Source organism: Myripristis murdjan, chromosome 24 (genome assembly GCF_902150065.1).
Source record: "Myripristis murdjan chromosome 24, fMyrMur1.1, whole genome shotgun sequence".
Lineage (NCBI taxonomy): Eukaryota > Metazoa > Chordata > Actinopteri > Holocentriformes > Holocentridae > Myripristis > Myripristis murdjan.
Window position 1 is genome coordinate 29,764,900 of NC_044003.1, and position 21,160 is coordinate 29,786,059.

General features: G+C 41.2%; 2 protein-coding genes across 2 annotated transcripts; one reads left to right on the plus strand and one right to left on the minus strand.

Annotated features, from left to right (window-relative positions):
- Positions 1-883: 883 nt before the first annotated feature.
- On the minus strand, positions 884-20,735 carry parp1 (poly (ADP-ribose) polymerase 1). Its single transcript, XM_030047537.1, is given in 24 exon segments — positions 884-1,724; positions 3,068-3,113; positions 3,116-3,181; positions 4,775-4,836; positions 4,955-5,082; positions 5,521-5,673; positions 5,864-5,962; positions 6,104-6,232; positions 6,960-7,082; positions 8,429-8,512; positions 9,030-9,158; positions 9,558-9,753; positions 11,122-11,254; positions 11,414-11,479; positions 11,943-12,182; positions 12,311-12,451; positions 12,815-12,977; positions 13,148-13,324; positions 13,448-13,564; positions 13,700-13,790; positions 17,431-17,645; positions 17,930-18,045; positions 18,936-19,098; positions 20,451-20,735. Coding segments are annotated over 24 exon segments (3,042 nt in total). The 5' UTR covers positions 20,574-20,735; the 3' UTR covers positions 884-1,642.
- On the plus strand, positions 13,925-15,754 carry LOC115355993 (adenosine receptor A2a). Its single transcript, XM_074933709.1, has 2 exons — positions 13,925-13,958; positions 14,757-15,754. Exons 1-2 carry the CDS (start codon positions 13,925-13,927, stop codon positions 15,752-15,754), a joined length of 1,032 nt encoding a protein of 343 aa, XP_074789810.1.
- Positions 20,736-21,160: the final 425 nt, after the last annotated feature.

The following is a 21,160-nucleotide window of genomic DNA, read 5'->3' on the forward strand; positions in this document are numbered from 1 at the left end:
CTCCCTAGTAAGTTTTTTTTTTTTTTTTTTTTAATGCACGGCCTGTATATCACAGGAGAACTTGTGGGAAGTTATCTGAAACACCCTCTCTTGCAGTTTGGAAATCACACACATTAATACAGCTTTTTCAGCATAGCCTATTTAGCAGTGTGCCTTGTGTTTCAACCCTACAACCACACCACCTGGATTCAGAGCTCATGTTAGCATGACATCCACCCTGTGTGAATCCTCAGGCTGCTGTATTATAGCCGGCCCTGACATCTGCCCTCCAGCCTCTGTGGAGAGGGTCACGTGAAACAACAATCTTTCTACGGGCAATCAATAAAGTAAGTCATCATTACTTTGAATTCTGAGGGAGAACTCCAGAAAATATTGGAAATTAAATGCTTGAAAACTGAAATTGAAAACCTCCACGCAGTCTATCAAATCAGCATGTTTAACCTGCACTGAGGGACTTTGGAGTCCTGGTCCGATTTGTTTGACTAGGGTCTTGAATTTGAGCAACACATTAAGAGATTAGTCCAGTGCTGCCTTTTCCAAAGTGACTTGTAACATGGAGTGGCCTGTCTGAAGAGCCCAGGCTGGCTTAATAAAAACCTTCTGCCATAAATCCTTGTTTAACCTCTGACTTTTATTCATTTTCATTCTATTTTACTGCATTTTTTTGCATTTTGATTTGCCTTTTGTCTTTCATCCTGTTTGACTGTGAAGCACTTTGTGGCTTTCACTTTGTAAAACGCTATATTGATAAAGGTTGTTATTTTATATAATTGTACAGTTATTTTACATTTATATACAAGTTTAAGAACAAACTGAAATGAGATGAAATAATGAATTGTATACAAAATAAGACTGCTTTCTAAATAAGTCACTGAGACACTGAAACATTGTCAGGGATTCTCAAAAGGGTTTTAATCTGGGGTAAGCAGGGAAAAGAAAAGACTAAGAAAAATGTAGCACATCTTTTTTCTGTTACAGAATACTTGGTCTAAACACTAACCACAATGTCTATTTTTTATGGAATCATTCTTGACAAAGAGGATAGTTTGTGAGACAAACAACAAATGAAATATGTACATGTCAGACTTCGTAATGAACCCTTTAACTCAATCTACAAAAGGTTCATAATCCCTAGAAAACAAAACAAAACAAAACAAAACAAAAAAAAAAAAAACAATTGTGGTGGTATACGTCTTCAGTTTGGTTGTTCACATGACCCAAGTCCTTCTAAACGTGCTGTACTATGCCTTATTAACTGCTCAGATTTATTAAAGGATGAGGAACACACTCAAAGTAAACGCTACCTAGAGACGGAAAACCGCAAGCCATGGCTGATTTTCTTTCTTGACCAAAATCTTTCCATACAGTATGCAGAGCACTTCAACCATTGAGCTGATTCCAGTCTGGATCAGGTACTTAAGTGCATAAAGCAACATACCAGGAGTGAGGAACGCTGCCAGCTAGTATATGAACCTGATATGTAAGCGAAAAAGTGTCTAGGGATTTCCAACGAACAATACAAAGCAAGGTATAGCATCAGTCCTTTGCCAAACATTATCCTCTGTTGCAGAAAATGAAGCCCGGGCGCTCTGGAGGCAACAGTGTTCTTTGTATCCACTTGGGAGGCTTTGGCCACAGCCCCTCACCACAAGGAGGACTGGTAGTTAAACTTGATCTTCAGGAGGTACTTCAGGTTCACCTGTGCAACATCATACACAATGTACCTGGAGGAGCAGCAGTTAAGGAAAACTAGCATCTAAATCCTATCACACTGTTAAAAACAAAGCATTTCACACAAATTAAAGACTACAGGGGTCCACAAGCTAAGCACTGAGATCATAAGTTTGAAATCTCTGGCACCCAGCAATGCACCCAGTTCCTGTTTTTTTTTTTTTTTTTTTTTTTTGTCTTCAGCTCCATGTTTGTGGCCACTGCGAGTCAGATTTATGTGGTTATCCTTCTTGCACAACAGCATTTCATCCAGATTGGAGTCTTGGAACTCAAAACAGTTTGAAAAACAGTTCCTTCACTTCATACATACCAACCAACATGATCAAATACTCACCATGCGATGCCTTTAATCCTATGCCAAAAAAGTTTCACTTGCGAGCCTTGATGGTAAATTTGTATCGCAAAAAACACCAGCCATCTCTGATCCAATGGGGAAAAATTGGGTTTGTTATTTTAAGATATTATAGCAGCAAAACACTATCACTATCACTAACACTATCTGTTTGAAAAGCTCACACCTGTCATGCAGTATAACCAGGGTATCCAGTCATATGCTCAGTACTTCCCAAACACACATATTTTCACCCAGGTCTTGCTGCAAGGACCACTTCCAAAAAATCCTCATACACTTCATGAGCGCACACAAGGATTTTGTGCAAGTGGTCTTTGCAGCAACATTTGAGCAAAAATACTTGTGTTTGTGACTGAGCATACAACTGGATTATACAGCATGAGGGCGAGTGTGAGCTTTCTAAACGCAACTTTCTAAATGTCTTTTGTTGTGAGATTGTAAAATTACAGCCCCATGTTTTTTCCAATGGATCAGAGATGGCTGACATTTTTGGAATGTGAGTTTACTATGAACTGATGAATTGATCTGTCAAGTACTCACCACACTGTGAGTACTTCACACAAAAATGATTGTGTGATGATTGAATGATTGATGATTATGGGCAAAATATCCCTAAGTGCTCTTAGCTATTTTCCCACTACAAGACTGGAAATGCCGACCATCAGTGCACTTGACCCAATCTTGACATTGGACTGGGAAATTTGGGCCTCGAGTCAGGTGAGAGCTTGTCAAATAGTTCAGTGAGAAGCACAGGAATGAAACTTCAGTTTACTCAAGGTTAGAAGCTGCTACATGCACTTGACACACTCACTTTATTCAATGACAACAAGAACTGAACATGTAAGAGTGGGGCTTACTTTTCCACTCTCCACTTTTCTAGACCATTAGGATATACATTGTACAGCTATGCAAGAAAAAAAAATGAAATCATTTGTATATATTGTCAAATTCATAAACCCCGCAACGAAAGTCAGCAAAGGATACTCGTTGTACAGAAGACTTGTATCATCAATGTTAGTATGGGTTCCTTTCCCAGAGGCACTTGCACCCCATCTAAAGAGACAGTAGCAGCTGGATCAGGGGCAGTTCGACCCAAACCTGCCGACAAGAAAGAAAAAAATGTTAATGCATTATAGTCTGAAGGAGGGAAAGACAAACATTGTATTGTAACAATGTATTAGCCAGAGGCACTTGAGATGACATGCCATATTGCTGTGTATATAATTTGCACAAGTCAAGGGGGGTACTTTTACCACGGATCTTTTGTAGCACAGAGATGTGTTGCTCAAACACTCAGTATGTAGTGTTAATGTATATTTATGAGTTGTAGAACATAATAAATTATCTTGAAGGAGTGGATGTTTACCAGTAAGCGTGACTCCAGACATTTTTTAATTTTTTAATTTAATTTTTTAACAATATGTTAAATTATTATTTATTTTAAAAATGTAAATTACTTATCAAACAGGACCTAACAATTCAACTACCAATGAATGAGCAGCAATATGCATGTGATAACACAGATTGAATATGAAAAATAAGCCGAAGTGATACCTCCTCTCTGAGTAGACAAGCTAAGCCAGTGTGCAGCTGTTAGCCAGTGAAAATAGCGCGGAGTAGCAAGTCTTCACTTTGTTAGACAATCTACACTACTCACAAAAAGTTAGGGATATTCGGCTTTCGGGTGAAATTTCAGGATGAACCTAAAATGCATTATAACCTTTACAGGTGAACTTAATGTGACCTTCTGTAAACTTTTGAATGCACATGTCCAACTGTTCAATGTTTCAGTACTTTTTGCACAAGTTGCTGTTCTCTAACAAGGAGTTTAACGGCAAAATTCACATCAGGTGTTTGATGCTCCAGCTCATCGAGGTCGTATCATTAGGGAATGGCTGCTGGAGACTGGGGTACCTCAAATGGAGTGGCCTGCACTTTCTCAGACCTGAATCCCATAGAAAACCTATGGGATCAGCTGAGTCGCCGTGTAGCGGCTGGAGCTCTGTACCCCAGAACCTCAATGTCCTGCGGGCCGCCCTTCAAGAAGAGTGGGATGCCATGCCTCAGCAGACAATAAGTCGACTTGTGAACAGCATGAGACGTCGTTGTCAAGCTGTAATTGATGCTCAAGGGCACATGACAAGTTATTGACACTGACATTTTTTGTTGTGGTATACCCACCACTGTTGTTGGCTTTTGTTTCAAGAAATTGTTTGAGATGCTTTTTGGCTAGTGCTGTGCCAGTGCAGTTGTTATTATGTCCGCGTTAAAAATAGATTGTTTTATTTGGCTAATTCCGCGATTCCGTCCGCAATTCTGTGATCGATAAGTAGACCGCCCCCCCCCCCCCCCCCCCCCCCCCCCCCCTTTTTTTAAAAAAAAAAAAACTCATCGGATCACCCAAATGGCCACGAAAAAAGCGAGTTGCGCTTTTCGGCGCGCTGTTTGCAGAGGTAAGTATTAATAGGAATATGGTAAGTTATTAATGAGAGCTCATAAATGAAAATTTAAGACTATTTAATGACTTCTATGGTCTAATATTTGTAAAACGAATTTAAGACATTTTAAAAAGGAACTGCAGACACCCTGTAGCAGTTTTAACAAATGTGTCACAGTGACAATCCATGAAAATTCCACTGCAAGCCATTTTAGCCATAAAAAAAGAGAAAAAAACAAAAACAGTTTTCTCACCTTTAACACTGTGTTTGCCCTTAGGTAACTTTGTAATGTGTGAGGCCTTCTTCAGTTCATGCCTGCATAAAAAAGGCAAGATACATGTTCATTTACACCATAACAGAGATAGTTTGTAAAGAACTTAAAAAAGCCTTAAAAGTTTTCAGCATCCTGCGAAGAATTCAAAGTGTCACTCACATGTTGCCAAGGGCAACCTCTCCCAGCAGGATGAGACCAACGGGGTCTGACTGGGAGGTGTGGCAGTAGTTGGCACTCTTGGACACCATGTCGGCAAAGTACACACCTTTGCCAAACATGTAACCCGTCTACAGAACATAAAGACAATCACAAATGACATCAAAATGTAATCTGGATGAGAATAATTTGCATTTAACAACATCTAAAATCAGAAACATTTCTATCCATTGATCCAAGGGCATTATAAAGTCTGTGGTAATGGAGGCATGTAGCTGTTTTTCTTGAAAGGCCACTCTGTTTCAATACTTATCCTGTTTTACTGTGAATTTCTGTATATCATGCGGTATATGTGGGACTTCCTGGTTAAATAAAGGTAAAATAAATAAAATATGCACTGAAAATGCTTATAGAATGTAAGCCTGTGTGAAAAGGGAGGTATAGAACAGTTGCATGACTGCAAGGAGCGGATGAAACACAGTAATCTGGCCTGACTATATTTAGAAAATCAGTACAAATATACACATCATAAGCAGCTGATGGCCATGTAGCAGCAGAGAAACACGCACCACTGGGGCCTCTGGCGGGGCAATGCGAAGACCCTGAGACAAGATACCAGCATAGTTGGTGGTGCGTGAGCCGTGCCACAGCAACTGGCGATTATGCATGTCCTTGAAGGGACGGTACCGCTGGTACTCTCCTTCTCGAACAATTTTGAAGATCTGGAAGATGAAAGGAAACATACAAGCACATGAGTTTAGGCCTGGAGCTACACAGAACCACCAACATATGGTACGTGCTAGTATTAATACAATAATCATGTACAAGGATTAATGCACACAATTACTGTACAAAATAGACATAAAACACTTGTTTTTGATAAAATCATGTCTTCTCCTGTTAATAACTTACCTCTTGTACTTCCAGTGTATAAGTGTTGTGTGTAGCAGCATGTGTGTTCTTGACATATTGCAAAATTGTGTCAGCCTCCTCTGTGCTCTTATCAACAACCTGTGTGACAAACAATAAAACATGTCACAGAAGTTTTCCAAACTTTGTTACAATGTAAACTTTACATTTTCTCAGTTGAACAAAGCATGCAGAAGCAAATGAATGAAGAATAAAGAAAGAAGAATAAAGAATTCCCCTCACCTCAATCTTGGTTTTGAGTTTTTCATAGTTGATGTCAATGGGATCATTTTCATTGTCCTCAGCGCCTCCTCTCAGGAGGCTGTAGGCCACTTCGATGTCCAACAGGTTGTCCAACATCTGAACTTTAGCCTGGTCAGTGGGACACAAACACTTTAATGCGCTTGTCCCATTGTCTGTCATAGGTCACATTTAATACTATTTGTTAAATGCACATTTGCGTGACGTATGCTAGTGTTACCATGTCTTACATAGGAAGACCATTCCTTTTTAAAGGTACAGTTCAACCATTTTGAAAAATTTGATATTATTTCACTCCCTCCCTAGCTGTTATGGCGAACAGTAGATATATTCCTGTTATCAACATTCACAAAGGTCTAGTAACGTCTGCACTCCCTGTATCACTCCACGCCAGAGGAGCAGTAGCCACCACAGATATGGAAGTTGATTGAATTTGCTATCGATTGTTATCTTGTATGCATGTTGGAGGACAAAAATAATCTTTTCTGGAGTACTAAATAGCGGTGGGACTTGTAAACGTGTAAACGTGTACACAGTTAGCCAATCATAAACGTTTAGAAAAAACACGTGTGTAAATATTATGGAAGCACTACTAGTCATCCCTATAATATTATTACAATATCGATAGATGTATTCAGTCAAAAATATTGTGATATTTGATTTTGTCTCTATGGCCCAGCTCTACTAGTTTTAAGAGTACATGATATGTGCTCCACCTGATTAACCACCGAGGAGCTCTGTAAAAACACCTTCTAATCCTATTCTGCATAGGGCTTATCAGCGAGAGGATAAAAGAAAAGTGAAAATGTGAAGTGTAATAGAATGGGTACATTCCTACCTGAATGTAGTCCAAGTTGCTGAGCAGCGGAGGCTTCTTCATGCCAAAGTCATGAGGTATGAGTGTGTAGAAGCGGTTGGACAGGTCCAGAATCTGGGCCTCAGGAACACATTCTGCCACAGCCTAGGGATGACACAGAGCCAAATACACTCACATTTGATTGATTTGATTTGATTTGTTTTGATTGACAATTATTTTATCTATCCCACAGTGAAATTATCATGGTAACAACAAACTTTCAACACAATAAATAGCATAAATAGCAAACAGCCAACAGTAGTGTTGTTATCATTCCTGTATGATGACGCGCAGCATAGAAACCAGAAAACATATAGCACCAGGGGTGGACTGGCCATCGGGCACACCGGGCGTTTGCCCGGTGGGCCGATGTGCTAAGTGGGCCGACAGTCCCCCGACACTTTTTTTATTATTATTATTATTATTATTATTATTATTGAAATAGCTGACCGTAAGATCAGTAGATCAGCGGCCCGATTGACACTGGGCTGGTCCAGTCACATTGCTAAACAACCCCTTTTGCGTAGTTTGGTCCCGCCTGCATAATGATTTCGGCAAATAAAGTCATTGCAAGAGTTTGTTTACTCAGCACCGGGCTGAGATATATATATATACCAATCGAATCAGATTCAGATTTAAAGGATTTGTGTGGTATACTTTGTTTGTCGCCATGACCTTCCTATGTGCAGTTTGGGCTCATTCTCCATTCATGCTGATAGGCACCTGCACTTACTGATCTGAAGTAGATGCCCAAAAGGTGTTGGCCAGTTGTGGCCTGTTCAAGAGAATAAAAAAGTTCAATTCCTATTCATCTATTGTATTTTATTGTTCCACTATAGTACTATAGGCCCGTATGACTGAGGCAGCCAAGTAATTTGACATATTTGAACAATTTTTTAAAAAGTAACGTAATAGTTACTTTTCCTGGTAATTAATTACTTTTTAGTAGAAGTAACTAGTAACTATAATTAATTACTTTTTCAAAGTAACATGCCCAACACTGCTGATGACAGCTAACTAATTGCATGGCATTATGGCTTTAAAGAGTTGCACAGTTGTTATACACATTTAAGAGAGCAAAAAGACCGGAAAGGTGTGCGTTATCGAATGTGGTGGGCCGGTCTGGTCCAAAATGCCCGGGCCGATTTTTTGTCCCAGTCCGCCCCTGTATAGCACAAATCCAGAACAACACATATTGCAAACAGTAACATGTACTGAGTGTGACAAATAGAGAAATTTGCGATTTGTTGTCACTCTCACAGTACTAACCAAGTAAAAGACCACAGTAACAACCCTTGTGTGTTTTTGGGAGTGAAATGAGTCATGGATCACTCGCTTGCAATGACCAATGGAAATGAGGGTTAGATCTAATTAACACTTTGTCTCAGCGCAGACACACTGGAAAGGCCCAAATTAGGCTGATCCTCTAGGAGGTGCGGTGGGTTACTGACCTGCTGCACCTCACTCAGCAGGGCGTAGGCACTCTGAATCTGCCTCTTACTCAGCTTTCCAAGGGGCATCTTCTGGAGATCAATCTAAAGACAGGAGAAGAGATAAGAGATGATTTTCCATTTATTTTATTTATTTATTTAAATTTATTTCCCTAGGGGCTATGTACAAAATACATAAAACTTGAAGAGAAAAGCCGATTTAGAATGAGCTAAGGAGGCAATTTCCATCAGGGCAGATAGATGTTTAAAACACAAGAAAATCACAACGTTCAATGAGAATTCACGATACAAAAAGACAATAACATCACAGATCTACAGTAACTAACCCACAGAATAAGAATTAATATATAATTTATTATACTAATTTGTGGCATGTTAAAAAAAACCCACTAAATTGTGCACACTATAGGATTGTTAACACTAGTCTTTTTTGTAGATAAAAGCATTGGCTCTACAGAATTTTTCTCTTTCATCAATATTAAAAAGTAAAAAAGTAAGATGAAAACATGCAGAAAAAAAACAAGACAAAACAAAACAGGACTTCTCTAATGCACTCATCTACAGGCACACACACTTATTCCAATCAGTATTTAAGTCTAACCTCAAACTCCACCATGGCCTTCTTCATGCTCTCCACATCAAAGATCATCCTGATCAGTTCCTGGACAGGTTTGGCCAGCTGAGACTTGGTGCCAGCGGAGGCTGTCAGCTTCTTCACCGCCTCCTCGTCCTGCTCAGCAACATAAACAACACAGCCCATCAAGAAAAACCATGGTCAACGTATAGAAAAAAAAAAAAAAAAGAGAGCAACAGAAAAGCCACACTAATGAACAAAGTACTACAGGGTTTCTCAAACTGAGTAATGTATAGATATACTGATAATGTAGCAAAATATTGCTCATCCACCACTCAGGGGTGTCGTATATGGGGGAAAAGTTAGGACAATTCCAAGGGCCCTTGCCTGACAGGGGCCCCAAAAAATAGGTAAAAACTAATATAAAATTATTAAACCATCATCAAGCAAATATATAGATATTTTTTTTCATGGGGCCCAAAATTCCTGGCAGCGCCCCTGCCACCACTGCCCAGACTCAACAGGTTAGCAACTGGAAAGTGCATATGCCAGTACCTGCCCATAGTCAATCTCCAGAGGGTAGAACTTATTGGGGTACTTGGTGAAGTTGGTGGAGCCCCAGGCGTTGCCCGTCTTCTCCTTGTACACACCCAGGAAGTTGTCCATGGCAGAGTTTTTATCATGGAACTTGTCGAGCTTGTTGCCTCCGATGGTGGTGCCAACTCTGCCCCAGGACCTGAACACCCAGTACCTACACATATGTGACAGATTGGGATGAGTGTAAACGCTAAGTGTTGTTACAGTCCAGTGGTGCAGTTTGCAAGCTACAACTAGCAAGTTAACAGCAATTTTTTAAAAATAAATTACAGATCTCCAATTATCAGAATCAGCATATTTTACCAAATATGTTGACAGAAGTTGTCAAAGATAGAAAATGAGTAGCTCTTTCTGAATGCAAAAAACAAGACTGTATGTGTCTGCACATTTTCGGCAAAGATGAGTCCTTGTTGAGGTTACATTTTTTTTTTAAACAATTTTATGAAGTACCAGTCTATTTTATTACAGTGCTCAAAAGATGTGAAATAAATGGTAAAAATGATTTTTCTCAAGTGATGAAAACCATCATTTTGATAGCAGACGATGCTTGATTTATAGTACTGCTGCTTGGCACGCTTGAACTAACCATCTGGATCTTGTATGCACAACATCAGTCTTTTATATTACAGCACCTTATAACTGCAAAAAGTATCACACTGCAGGACTTTGGCGATTCTTCCACTGTAAATCCTGCCTGAGCTCTCTGACAAGCCGATCAATATATCTGCGATGTCTGGCTCCTGGTGCATAGCTGCTTTTTTCTAGAGGTCTATGTCTGCTGATCATCTCTGCCGCCCTTTGAGCTACCAGAGATAAACTAGACACTCCATACCCACAATTACCATTAAAGGGATAGTTCACCCTTTTTGAAATATTTGATAATAGCTCATATCCCATACTATACCCCATCTCAGACTCTGACCCATTGAGACATTATTGCACCTTTTGCACTTACATATTTATTAGTATATTTATTAGAATGTGGACCTTTTTTACTCTGTGGACTTTTTTTACTATGTGCTTAATTATATGTGCTATTTTTAAAATTCAATGACTGAGTTAACCCTACAAGAATTCCAATGCCCCTGTGCACCTGTACTTGGACAAATGGCAAAATAAACACTTGAACTTGAGCTTGAGTGGTTATATAGGTGGTGCTATCTTTCTCTCATTGTTACTGAGTGCTGGATCCTGTCTGGATCTTCCAAATGCTAACTGTTAGCCTCCTGCCACTGAAGTGGACTTCCCCATGAGTAACTTTCTCAAAAATAACAGTTAGCTAACAGTTAGCATTTGAAGCATCCAGCCAGTATCAAGCACTGAGTAACAATGAGAGGAAGATAGCACCACTACTGTCCTACATAACAGCTAGGGGGGGAGTGAAATAATGTCACAGTTTACAAAATGGGTTAACTATTGCTTTAGGATATAAATTACATGAAAGTGCTTGACCTGAATCTGCCTCTTGATCAGTAATTGGACTACATCAATCAACATCCTCCTTCTCTGCAGTGAGACTGACCGTTTCTGTACATCATCCTCCAGCAGCTGCAGTTTGTAGTAGGAGTTGGTTCCTCGGACAATGTCCACAAGACCCAGAGTAGCACTGTACATCTTCCCACTCTGCTCCAGCACATGGGCACTGTTCTCCAGGCCTGAGCAATCATGATCCAAAGTCAGGACAAAAAAAAGAAAGGAAAAAAAAAAAGGTTATTCTTGATAGTATCCTCGAATATCCAAGGTACTCAGGAATACAATCAGGATAGTTTAGATTTGCTAACAAGATCATGATTTAAGCATGCACACATGCCTACCTGAGTCCGGGTCCACAGCAGCTCCTCCTTTGACTGTAAGTTTCATCTTCTTGGCTTTGCTGCCACCTGTCATAGTGTTGATACAATTATTCACAACCAGATGCTTTTAGTCTTTGACCTCATATTTTGATCCAGGGTGTCTACAGGTACTGCACAGTTAAATGAAATACATATTAAGAACTTTTAGAGAAAAGTTTTAATGAAATTTATAACTGATTTTTGGACAAATTATCTTTTTTTTTTTTATTCAAATAAGTGTTGCAGTTAAGCATGAAGGTAACTAAGTACTATATATTGCCAAAGGCAGAGGTCTGTTTCAGGTAGGAATAAGGCTGGTTATTCACTAGATGATTGTTTGCTTGTGGTTTAAAAAATTTCATATGTACTTCACTTTGGATAAAAGCATCTACCAAATCTGAATTGTTAATTGTTGTTTGAACTGCCATAACAACATTAATATCTTATTGACAGGCAATTAAAATAATCAGCACTTTTGTAATGATGAACTAAAACAATGGCAAGCCTTTACCTTCCTCTTCTTTCACTCTGCCTGTGCTCTTGGTGGCCACTGCTCCAGACTTGGAGGCCACTGGTGCAGCCTGGGCCTCGAGTTTGACCTCTGCCCCCCAGGGCGAGATAGCATGCAGGGACACCAGCTCCTGGAGGGCTTTTCCAGATGACTTGATGTCTGTGATGAAATCCTCAGAGACCACACGCACGCCAGCCTCTTTCACTTCCTCCATCTTCTTGCTCATTTTCTCCACCTCCTCTGAAATCATGAGTCAGAGCAAGACAGAGCAAGTTAGAGAAGGGAGAAATGTTGTGTACATTACAATGCTATTCCCTGTGCTCATGAGATAAGCCAACTGGCAACTGGTTTGTTGACTAGGTACTCACTCTTGGTGCTGAGACAGAGAGCAGCCTTATTAGCTGTGCCAGTTATCTTCCCTCCCAGCTCCTCCACAGCAGACTTCAGTTCATCCTTGTTCTTGGTCAGTTTGCCCACAGCCAAAAGCTTCATACCTGTAAGAGGTTTGTCTGAAAGGAGACAAACACACTTACGTATTACAAACTATGACTGGAACATAAGAAAACTGTTCAAATATCTGATGTCTGATTTATCATTTATTTTAGTCTCATTTATTTACCAAACGAAACAAAAATCAACTAAAACTGAACTAAAGAGTAGTATTTTGCTGTAATATAGCATGAAGTCTTATACTGAACCTTCTTAAGATAGTAAAGAGAATTCTTGATATAATATTTTGATATAATTATTTCTGTCCATAAAAAGCAAGGCATCAAATCAAATCAAACTAGAAACTTGGCACAGAGGATTTAAATTCCAATTTATCATATTTATACCAAAGAAACAGACTCATAGAGGGCTTTTTGGCTCACCTGCAGGCGCTCCCTCAGGTAGTGATTTAGTGGGGGCGCTGGACGCACTGGCCCGTGGTTCAGCTGTAGCTGCAGTCGGGGTTGGGGCCGGGGCCACCTTGGGATACAATCTGTCCTGTCGCTTGAATTTGAATTTTTTCAAGAAGGGAACCTCGTGGAATTCCTAAAAGGACAAGCGAGCAGATACAAATGGAAGCTCTTTATGTAACTATAAAATAAAGTGTTTTTTTTTTTTTTAAATCATATAGATAATGCTGGCAGATGCTGACTAACTTGAGGGCAACAACCAAGGCTTTAGGTGAAGGACAGACCTCCTGAGCTGAGCCGGCCTACCTTGGGGATGACCCAGTCTTGACGTATGGGCTTGGTGATTTTGAACACACACTTTGTCCAGGCTGAGATGTTGCCAGTGCAGTAATAAGCATCACCCTTGAACACCAGCTGGCCGCTGCACTCCTTGCATGGCTCTAGAGCTCCAAAAGCCATGCCGTCTGCCAGGCTGTCCACCACCTGTCGATTCAACAGCACAAACTTACTAGCCGTGGAATAGCATGAGGATGAGAGCATCAGGAATCAGAGGAATAGCTGTTAATTGAAGATGAGAGCTGACAAATAGAGACAAGGCCTCCTCACATTGGACTCTCCAGAAGGAACCTCCTGGCCATTTGCAATTAGCAGCTCCTTCATGTCGTTGGTGGAGCAGTACTTTTTCAGCTTGTCCTTGATTCCCCAGATCAGCTGACTTTGCTCCTGTAAATATTACATAAACAGATGCAACGCATTAAGAAACTTGCCTCTCTCAACATGTTTTCTGAATCTGTATTCAGTCTCAATGATATGGGAAATCTCTGTGAGCCAAAATGATGCAAAATACACTGGAAATACCTTCAACTGCTCTTCAAGCTTTTTCTTCTCCTCATCTTCCGCCTTCTTCTGTTTCTTTGAGACCCCATCCACCTCATCACTTTTCCTCTTTCTGCAAGAACAAATGGGAAGTTCAAACAGTTTTCCTCAAGACCAGTTTTTAAAAAACAATTTCTGCTTGATTAGAAAAGAGTTTGGAAAGATTAAGTTATGTCCCTTAATAAAAACCCCAGGTGAAGTTCCTAAATGAGGCCAGAAGGGACATGGGACAACAGCAACGGTCAGGGAAAAACAAGTCTGAATATGACACCTTTACTCATTAAACAAATTCATTAGAGCCCCATCAGTAAACGGACATGGACACACACACCCACAAGCTCGAGCACGTCTCTGTCCCCAGGCATCATTACTGATGTCACCCACCCTACCCTGATAATAAGGAAAATTAATCAGCTACCCACGAGGTTTTTACTGCCCCCCAGGTAGAGAGGCATGCATATGAAATCTTTCTCAGACACACAGATTTACTTCATTAGTCAGTCGGGCTAATCCTTTGACATTGGAGAAACATATCACAAACATCCCACATAAGAAAACAGCTGACACCCAAAGGGAGGGGGGGAGGGGGTCAGGAATTCTATAAAACAGCGTCAACCCGCCTATCTCAGGTCCAGCATGACTTAAACAGAGGTGTGAGAGAGTGTGTGTGACTTTCAGTGCAAGGACAGGGGTATGCTGTTAGGATGACACCGATGCAGTCTCCTGGTACTTAAGAGTGAAACATAATGCTACAACATGTGTGTTTAAGAATGTTCCTTCTGCCTTGATAGGTGAGTAATTTTACTACTTTTATAGCATTTCATTCTGTTGCAAGAGGAAAAATATCCATGCAGTAATCAAGCTGGAAACCTCTGACTTGATCTTGTCTCTTTATTTAAGACAGCTATGGAGAACACCACTGCGTTGCTGAACTTGGACACCTTCATCCTTCCTGGGAACCCATCCCGTCTGCCTTCGCTTTTCCTGCGACCTCTCTGGAACTTCTCCTCCTCCTCTTCCTCCTCTCGCTCTTCTCCAGCACCACCTCCACCTGATGACTTGGTCATCTCTCCTAATGTTCCATACATGGCGGCTGAGCTGGTCATTGCCTTTTTTTCCACCGTGGGCAATTCCCTGGTCTGTGTCGCCGTGGGCCTCAACAAGAAGTTGCGCACTGTCACAAACTACTTCCTGGTGTCGCTTGCTGTGGCTGACATCTGCGTGGGTGCACTTGCCATTCCTTGTGCCATCTTGACTGATATGGGTGTACCGCGGTACAACCTCTACCTGTGTCTGCTCATGCTGAGTGTTCTGATCATGCTGACCCAGAGCTCCATCTTCAGCCTACTGGCGGTGGCGGTGGAGCGCTACGTGGCCATCTTCCTCCCCTTCCGCTACCAGGCACTGATGACACCACGCAATGCCCTGCTGATAATCGTGGGCATGTGGCTGCTGGCGTTCCTTATCGGTCTTGTGCCACTGATGGGCTGGCACAAGCCTCCACCTGATTCGGGCTACTGCTTCTTTGTCTTTGTGGTGGACATGAACTACATGGTCTTCTTCAATTTCTTTGCCTGCGTGTTGACGCCCCTCGTGGTAATGTTCCTCATCTACGCCCAGATCTTCGCCACCGTTAAGCGGCAAATGCGGCGCATCGCAGCTGAGCATGGCGGAGTAGGGGAAGGGCAAACAAGGGCTGCGGCCAATGTACGCCGAGAGATCAAGACCGCTACGTCTCTCTTCCTGGTCCTCTTCCTTTTCACTGTCTGCTGGATCCCGCTGCACATCATTAACTGCTTCCTGCTGCTCTGCCCTCACTGCTCAGTGCCGCTGGAGCTGCTGCTCGCCGCCATCATCCTGTCACACGCCAACTCCGCTGTTAACCCATTCCTCTATGCCTACACAATGAGCACTTTTCGCGATACCTTTAAAGCCATCTTCCTGTGCTGCAGGACCCTGAATGACAGAGAGGCTCCGACTGGGGCCCCTGCTGATGATGGAAGATGCACCATTGGACCTAACACACAGCGGACCTGACCAATATACAGCTCTGCAGCATATCTACATTGTAGTGGCCTACACCAGTGTGAGCATTTATAGCTCTGCTAAAGAGAATCTGTGTGCACAGAGGCGTGCTCTGTAACAGAAGGCAGCGCTGCCAAGATGTTTTTAATACCACACTACTGAAGCACAGATAAACAAAGAAGCAATATTATGGATCCTCTCATGAAACAGAGAATATGCTGCCAGACACACAGGCAGTGTCCAAAGTGATAATATGGGATATTTCTCACCATGAATTTAGTAACATCTTGCAGTGTGAATTATTTGGGGATGAGTTGGCAACATCAGCACATGTTTTCAAACAACCTCAGCTCCGGCCGGTTGAGGAGAGATGACAACAGGCATCATGTTGTCTTCACTTTCAGTGAAATCAACACGGAAGCAGTACTAAGCAGTGTAGTACAGGGGCTCCCAAATTCTGTGATGCCAGGCCCCACATGCTGAGGTACTATTTGTTCTGAGACATACCGTATGTTTTGTAAGGTGAACCAGAGCAATCAAAAAGTACTTATGCTGTGAATGCACTTAAAATCCATTATTAGGTGGAATGCTGCATTTGTCCTAGGCCTATATTTAGTTGAAAAACACTGTCTTACATTTATTCTTACATTCAATAAAATGTGTTACTCTTTGCTGAACACATGTCATTTAAATTTGTAGAGAATTCAATGTTACTACATGCCAGCGTTTTCTGTAGTAAAGAATTTGTTGGGGCTTTGTCTTCGTGTTGATGTGAAAAGAACGCATTAACACAGCCTTCCTACCACCTGCCTGACTCCACACAGGGGCCTATCATTTGAAAATTACCCATCTAGCGGACCAATCACTGACCTTGTGGTCCTGCCTTATATTTTTGGAGGTGCAGGTTCTCTAAATGTCAATATTCTAACCAGTCTACACATAAAATACTGTAAGAATACCATGGACACCATTGTACTATTCTCCACCAGCATAATGCCTCTCCTTGTACATTCACTGGTAATGTGAAAATTACAATGTCAAAAATTATGAGAAATGCAAACACAAACCTTGCTTTGAATTAACAAATGTTTAACATTAAAGTAGGACCTCAATTATCCCGTACCTAATTATTTGGAATAACCAGGCAACCGAATGGCCTTTTTTTTTTTTCCTTTTACCACTACAACCTGCGCACTACTCTCCACTATCCTACAACACAGTAGACTACTGATCTAATTCTGTTCCAGCATTGATCTACAGTAAATCACTTTATTATTTACTGGTTACTTTGTTTTTGTGTGTGTGGCCTACATTTTTGTTATGCAGGCCGTAATATTTGTGCTGGTTTAAAGGCTATTTGTTCTCCAGTAAATGAGCCTGTTATTCACTCGTAAGTTTGTTCCTGACTGTGTGCCACTGCCTTAGTAAGTAAGCTTCTTTGATGCAGCCACAAAAGCGCTTGGAAACACGTTAATAACATATTTAGACACACACAGACACACCAGAAAATTAGCAGGAAAAAAAATGCTTATCAAAAGTGTCTGTGTAAAAATGACACGAAAATTGTAACAACACTGAATATTGAAAAATTCTTAATATCGGCCGGGGCTGATATTTGATTTAGCCGATCCCTAGTAAAATGTGCCTCTGCTGTTTAGCAACACATTAAAGACCATCCTCTTCCTCACCCTTCAGATTTGACAGCAGGAAGCCTCTTGGTCAGCTCCTCTTTGTCCTCGGCTCGCAGTGCGTTGAAACCTTTGAGCTGAGTGGCGCTGTATTCAGGCTTGAAGGCCAGCTCCTCCCTGCGGCTCACAAAACAGGCCGTGTGGTACCAGCGGTCTATCAAACCCAGCTGGGGCTTCTCTGGGTCCACAGTCTTCTTGGACACACGAATCTGGTCCTGAAGGAGAGGCCCAAGGGTCAGAAACTTCACTAACACAATGAAATTAACCTGTACGGTCAGGCTTACTTAATATACAGTGTTTAGTTCATAAAGGTTAAATATTGTGATACACATGGCAACAAGCCATTTGTGAACAGTCTGAACCAACAAAATCTCTCCAATCCAAACTTTTCAAACCATTTACATGCTGATCTCAGACAGCGCAATCACTCTGATGTGAAACTGGCCCAGGCAGGGTATGTGTTGTTTCCAGAAGGTGTTCTGCTGTGTGCAAACCTCACCTTTTCTATTTTCTGCTCACAGCCTTTGCATGTGCTGCGGTTTGACTTGGCGTACTCCACCGCAAAATCATTCAGTGACTTCTCTCCTTTAGCTCCGCCCTTCTGGTCCCCTTTGCCTATGACAGGGAAGCCAAAGAACAACTGTCAGTAATTCAATTCAGCTACTGACAGTTGTTCATAACGTAACAATAACTGATTGACTGAAGGACTTATTGGACCACAATGTGATTAACATGCGATTAAAACTGCAGATAATGAACACAAACAGCCAATAAGCTTACTTCGATTGCTTCCTCACAATGAAATATATGTAAAGGATTAAAGGAATACATTAAAAAAGAAAAAAGCAAACTATAAATGTAGATATAAAGATATTGACATAACCATTATTTATTTATATCACAGTGACAGTGGTCATTGGGAGGTAAAGTCAGTTCAGCCGGGGTGACACATATCACCCTTTCACACTTCAGTGACTATGTCATTATGATTTGGCAAAACGATTTTTCCCCCACAAATAATGTCTGTGCTTTAATTATTCAAATGCATCATTCTGAAAGTTAAGCATTCACTTTGAATGTTCACCATGCTGTAGAAGGGGTGTAGTTGTGCGTGTTTGTAAAATGCCTCTTAAGGTTCATGCTGATTAGCGAGCCAAGTTGTGTTACACAGCTGTTTTTCTCCAGAAATGAAGATTAAGTAAACCACATAAAACTGAGCAAATGCACCTGATTTCTTTCAAAAACATGGGGGACAAAGGCAAAAAATCACCAGAACATTAGTTAGAAAAGAAAATTTGAAAACATAAATTTAGAAAAAAAAATCTTTAAATTATACACTTAAATGTCAGATCAGTGATGCTGGATTGACATCAGAGGCAGACCACATTCAACTAAGCTCAATAATGAAGGTGACTGGCCACTGACTTTCAGAAGTATGCAGACTTTTGGCACTGTGCTCTTTTACCAATCTCTAACTAGAGGGAAAAAGTCAAAATGGCACAGACCTCCTGCAGCTCCCCCACTTTCGATGGCCTTCTTGACCTTCTCCTGGTCCGGCCAGCGCAGGTCAGAAAAGCCTGCAATATCAGCCGTGGATTGAGCAGCTGCTCGCTGCCAGAAGCATGAAAAGTGGTGCCAGTGGGGAACCTTCCCATCGAACATCGGCGACTAGGGGACAACAAACAAACAGAAAATGTTCAGTACATGAGATACTGCTGTATGGAGCCAGCTTTACACTAATGTGATGCCTTAAATAATTAATAGGGGTGTAAAACCCCTACTTTAAAAAATACAAACCTTTCAATCCACACTACACCCTACAAAGTGCAGTCTTACAAACACATCCACTGTCTGAGAGCCATGCAACCACACACTGAGCTGAGGAATTAATGAATATACTGCAAGTATTTTCATGCTTGTTTTAAATAGTCTAAGTGGACTTTTGCCTTCGAAAGAGTATTTGATTTCATTTTGTTATGCCAAATCTCTGACTGAAAAAAGTTATCTTTGCAAACAAGACACAATACAGAAAAGAATGGAAATGGAGTGTTTTTCCTCCCTGATGTAAAAAACAAACTGAGACGAAATTGTGTCCCAAAACCCGTAAAACAAACCGAACCGTGGAAATACAGCGCAGCCTATAGAAATCAGAAATCAGATCGCTTTGATTTGTGTTTATGTGAAGGGACTCAGTGTGACTGTGGCAGATCTGTGCTGCACAGGCTGGATCTGCTCCACGGGCCATGAATCAGGACACTTATTTTGGGCAGCCACAAAAGCACCAGACGTAGCGTAAGCCCAGCGGTGAAAATACAACTATTTCCAGGTATCTGTGCGATGATCATGAGCCAACAGAGCTGTTATCACAATCAGTTTATTGCCACTTCTAAAATATACATTTCAGCATGTATGGGAGCGAGATAGCATATTCGGAAATTCAAAATGCAATCTTGGTATACGATATGCAATATGTGCTGCAAGTGCAATCACCATTAAAACACTGCATTAAAACGTGATTTTTCCTTTTACAGACAGGGCTGATGCACACAGCACACATTTCACAAAGGCTCAAGTTTCATTTCTCGGATTTTTGGCTTGTGAGAGTTGCTTGCTCACACATGTTGTTTGGGCTGCTCTAGATTACTTATTGGCACGACGTAATCTGAAGGTGGTAATCTGGTAAATCTCTAACGCATAAACGGCTGTTTGCTATGATTTCTAACAGCCCAAGCATGCGTAACTCCGGGATGAGACTGAAGCATTGATGAAGATCAGCGGCTCTTTGTGAGGAAGTCATTGGCTAGCTGTTTAAATGCTAACGAGGGCCTGTCGTAAAGCTGTTAAGATGCCAACTACACGTTCGCACTCTGAAATGAGCCCTTACATGCTAAAAAATAAACAAACAGAAGCTGGTTGATCTTCCAAACAGGCGAGTTATGCACAACATGCAAGCTAGTCTCGGCGGTAAGTTAGCTAACTTAGCTGCTTTCTGCAAAGGAACACACACAAGACGTCGTTACCTGCACCATGATGGCCATTCGCAGCGAGTCTTTAGCGATGTTTTCCTTGCATTTCTTGCATGATGCGCGGCCGCTTTTGGCGTACTCGGCTCTGTAAAGCTTGTCCTCTTGAGAGTCTGCCATAATTCTCGAGTATTACAGCAAAATAAGATGACCTGACTGCGAGGCTAACTTTCACCGGGATGACAAGAAGCCACAACAATCAAAGCAGACACAGTGGCGGAGCCCGCGTGCCTCACAGGCAGAGAGCAGAGGAAAGTGAAGAGCTCTCACTCTGCATGTGTGTTCAGGGGACCACAAACGTCATCACGAGGAGCAGCAGGGAAGTTTCTGAACTGTCCTTACATTTTCTTTCTTTTTTTAAAATTTATTTTATCCTTTATTTTATTCTTTTTTATTATATCATATTATAACAACGATTGCTGTTGCCTATATTCTCTTCATCCTTAATCAGGACACCATCATGTCTGACAGCAAGACCATGGTGGAGCCGCACCAACAGGGGCGCCGCCAGTAATTTTGGGCCCCCTGAAAAAAAAAAAAAAAAAAAAAAAAAAAAGGGGGGGGGGGGGGGAGATAAAAAAATAAATAAATATATATATATATATATATATATATATATATATATATATATATATATTAGTTTTTACCTATTTTCTGGGGCCCCTGTCAGGCAAGGGCCATTGGAATTGTCCTAACTTTCCCCCATA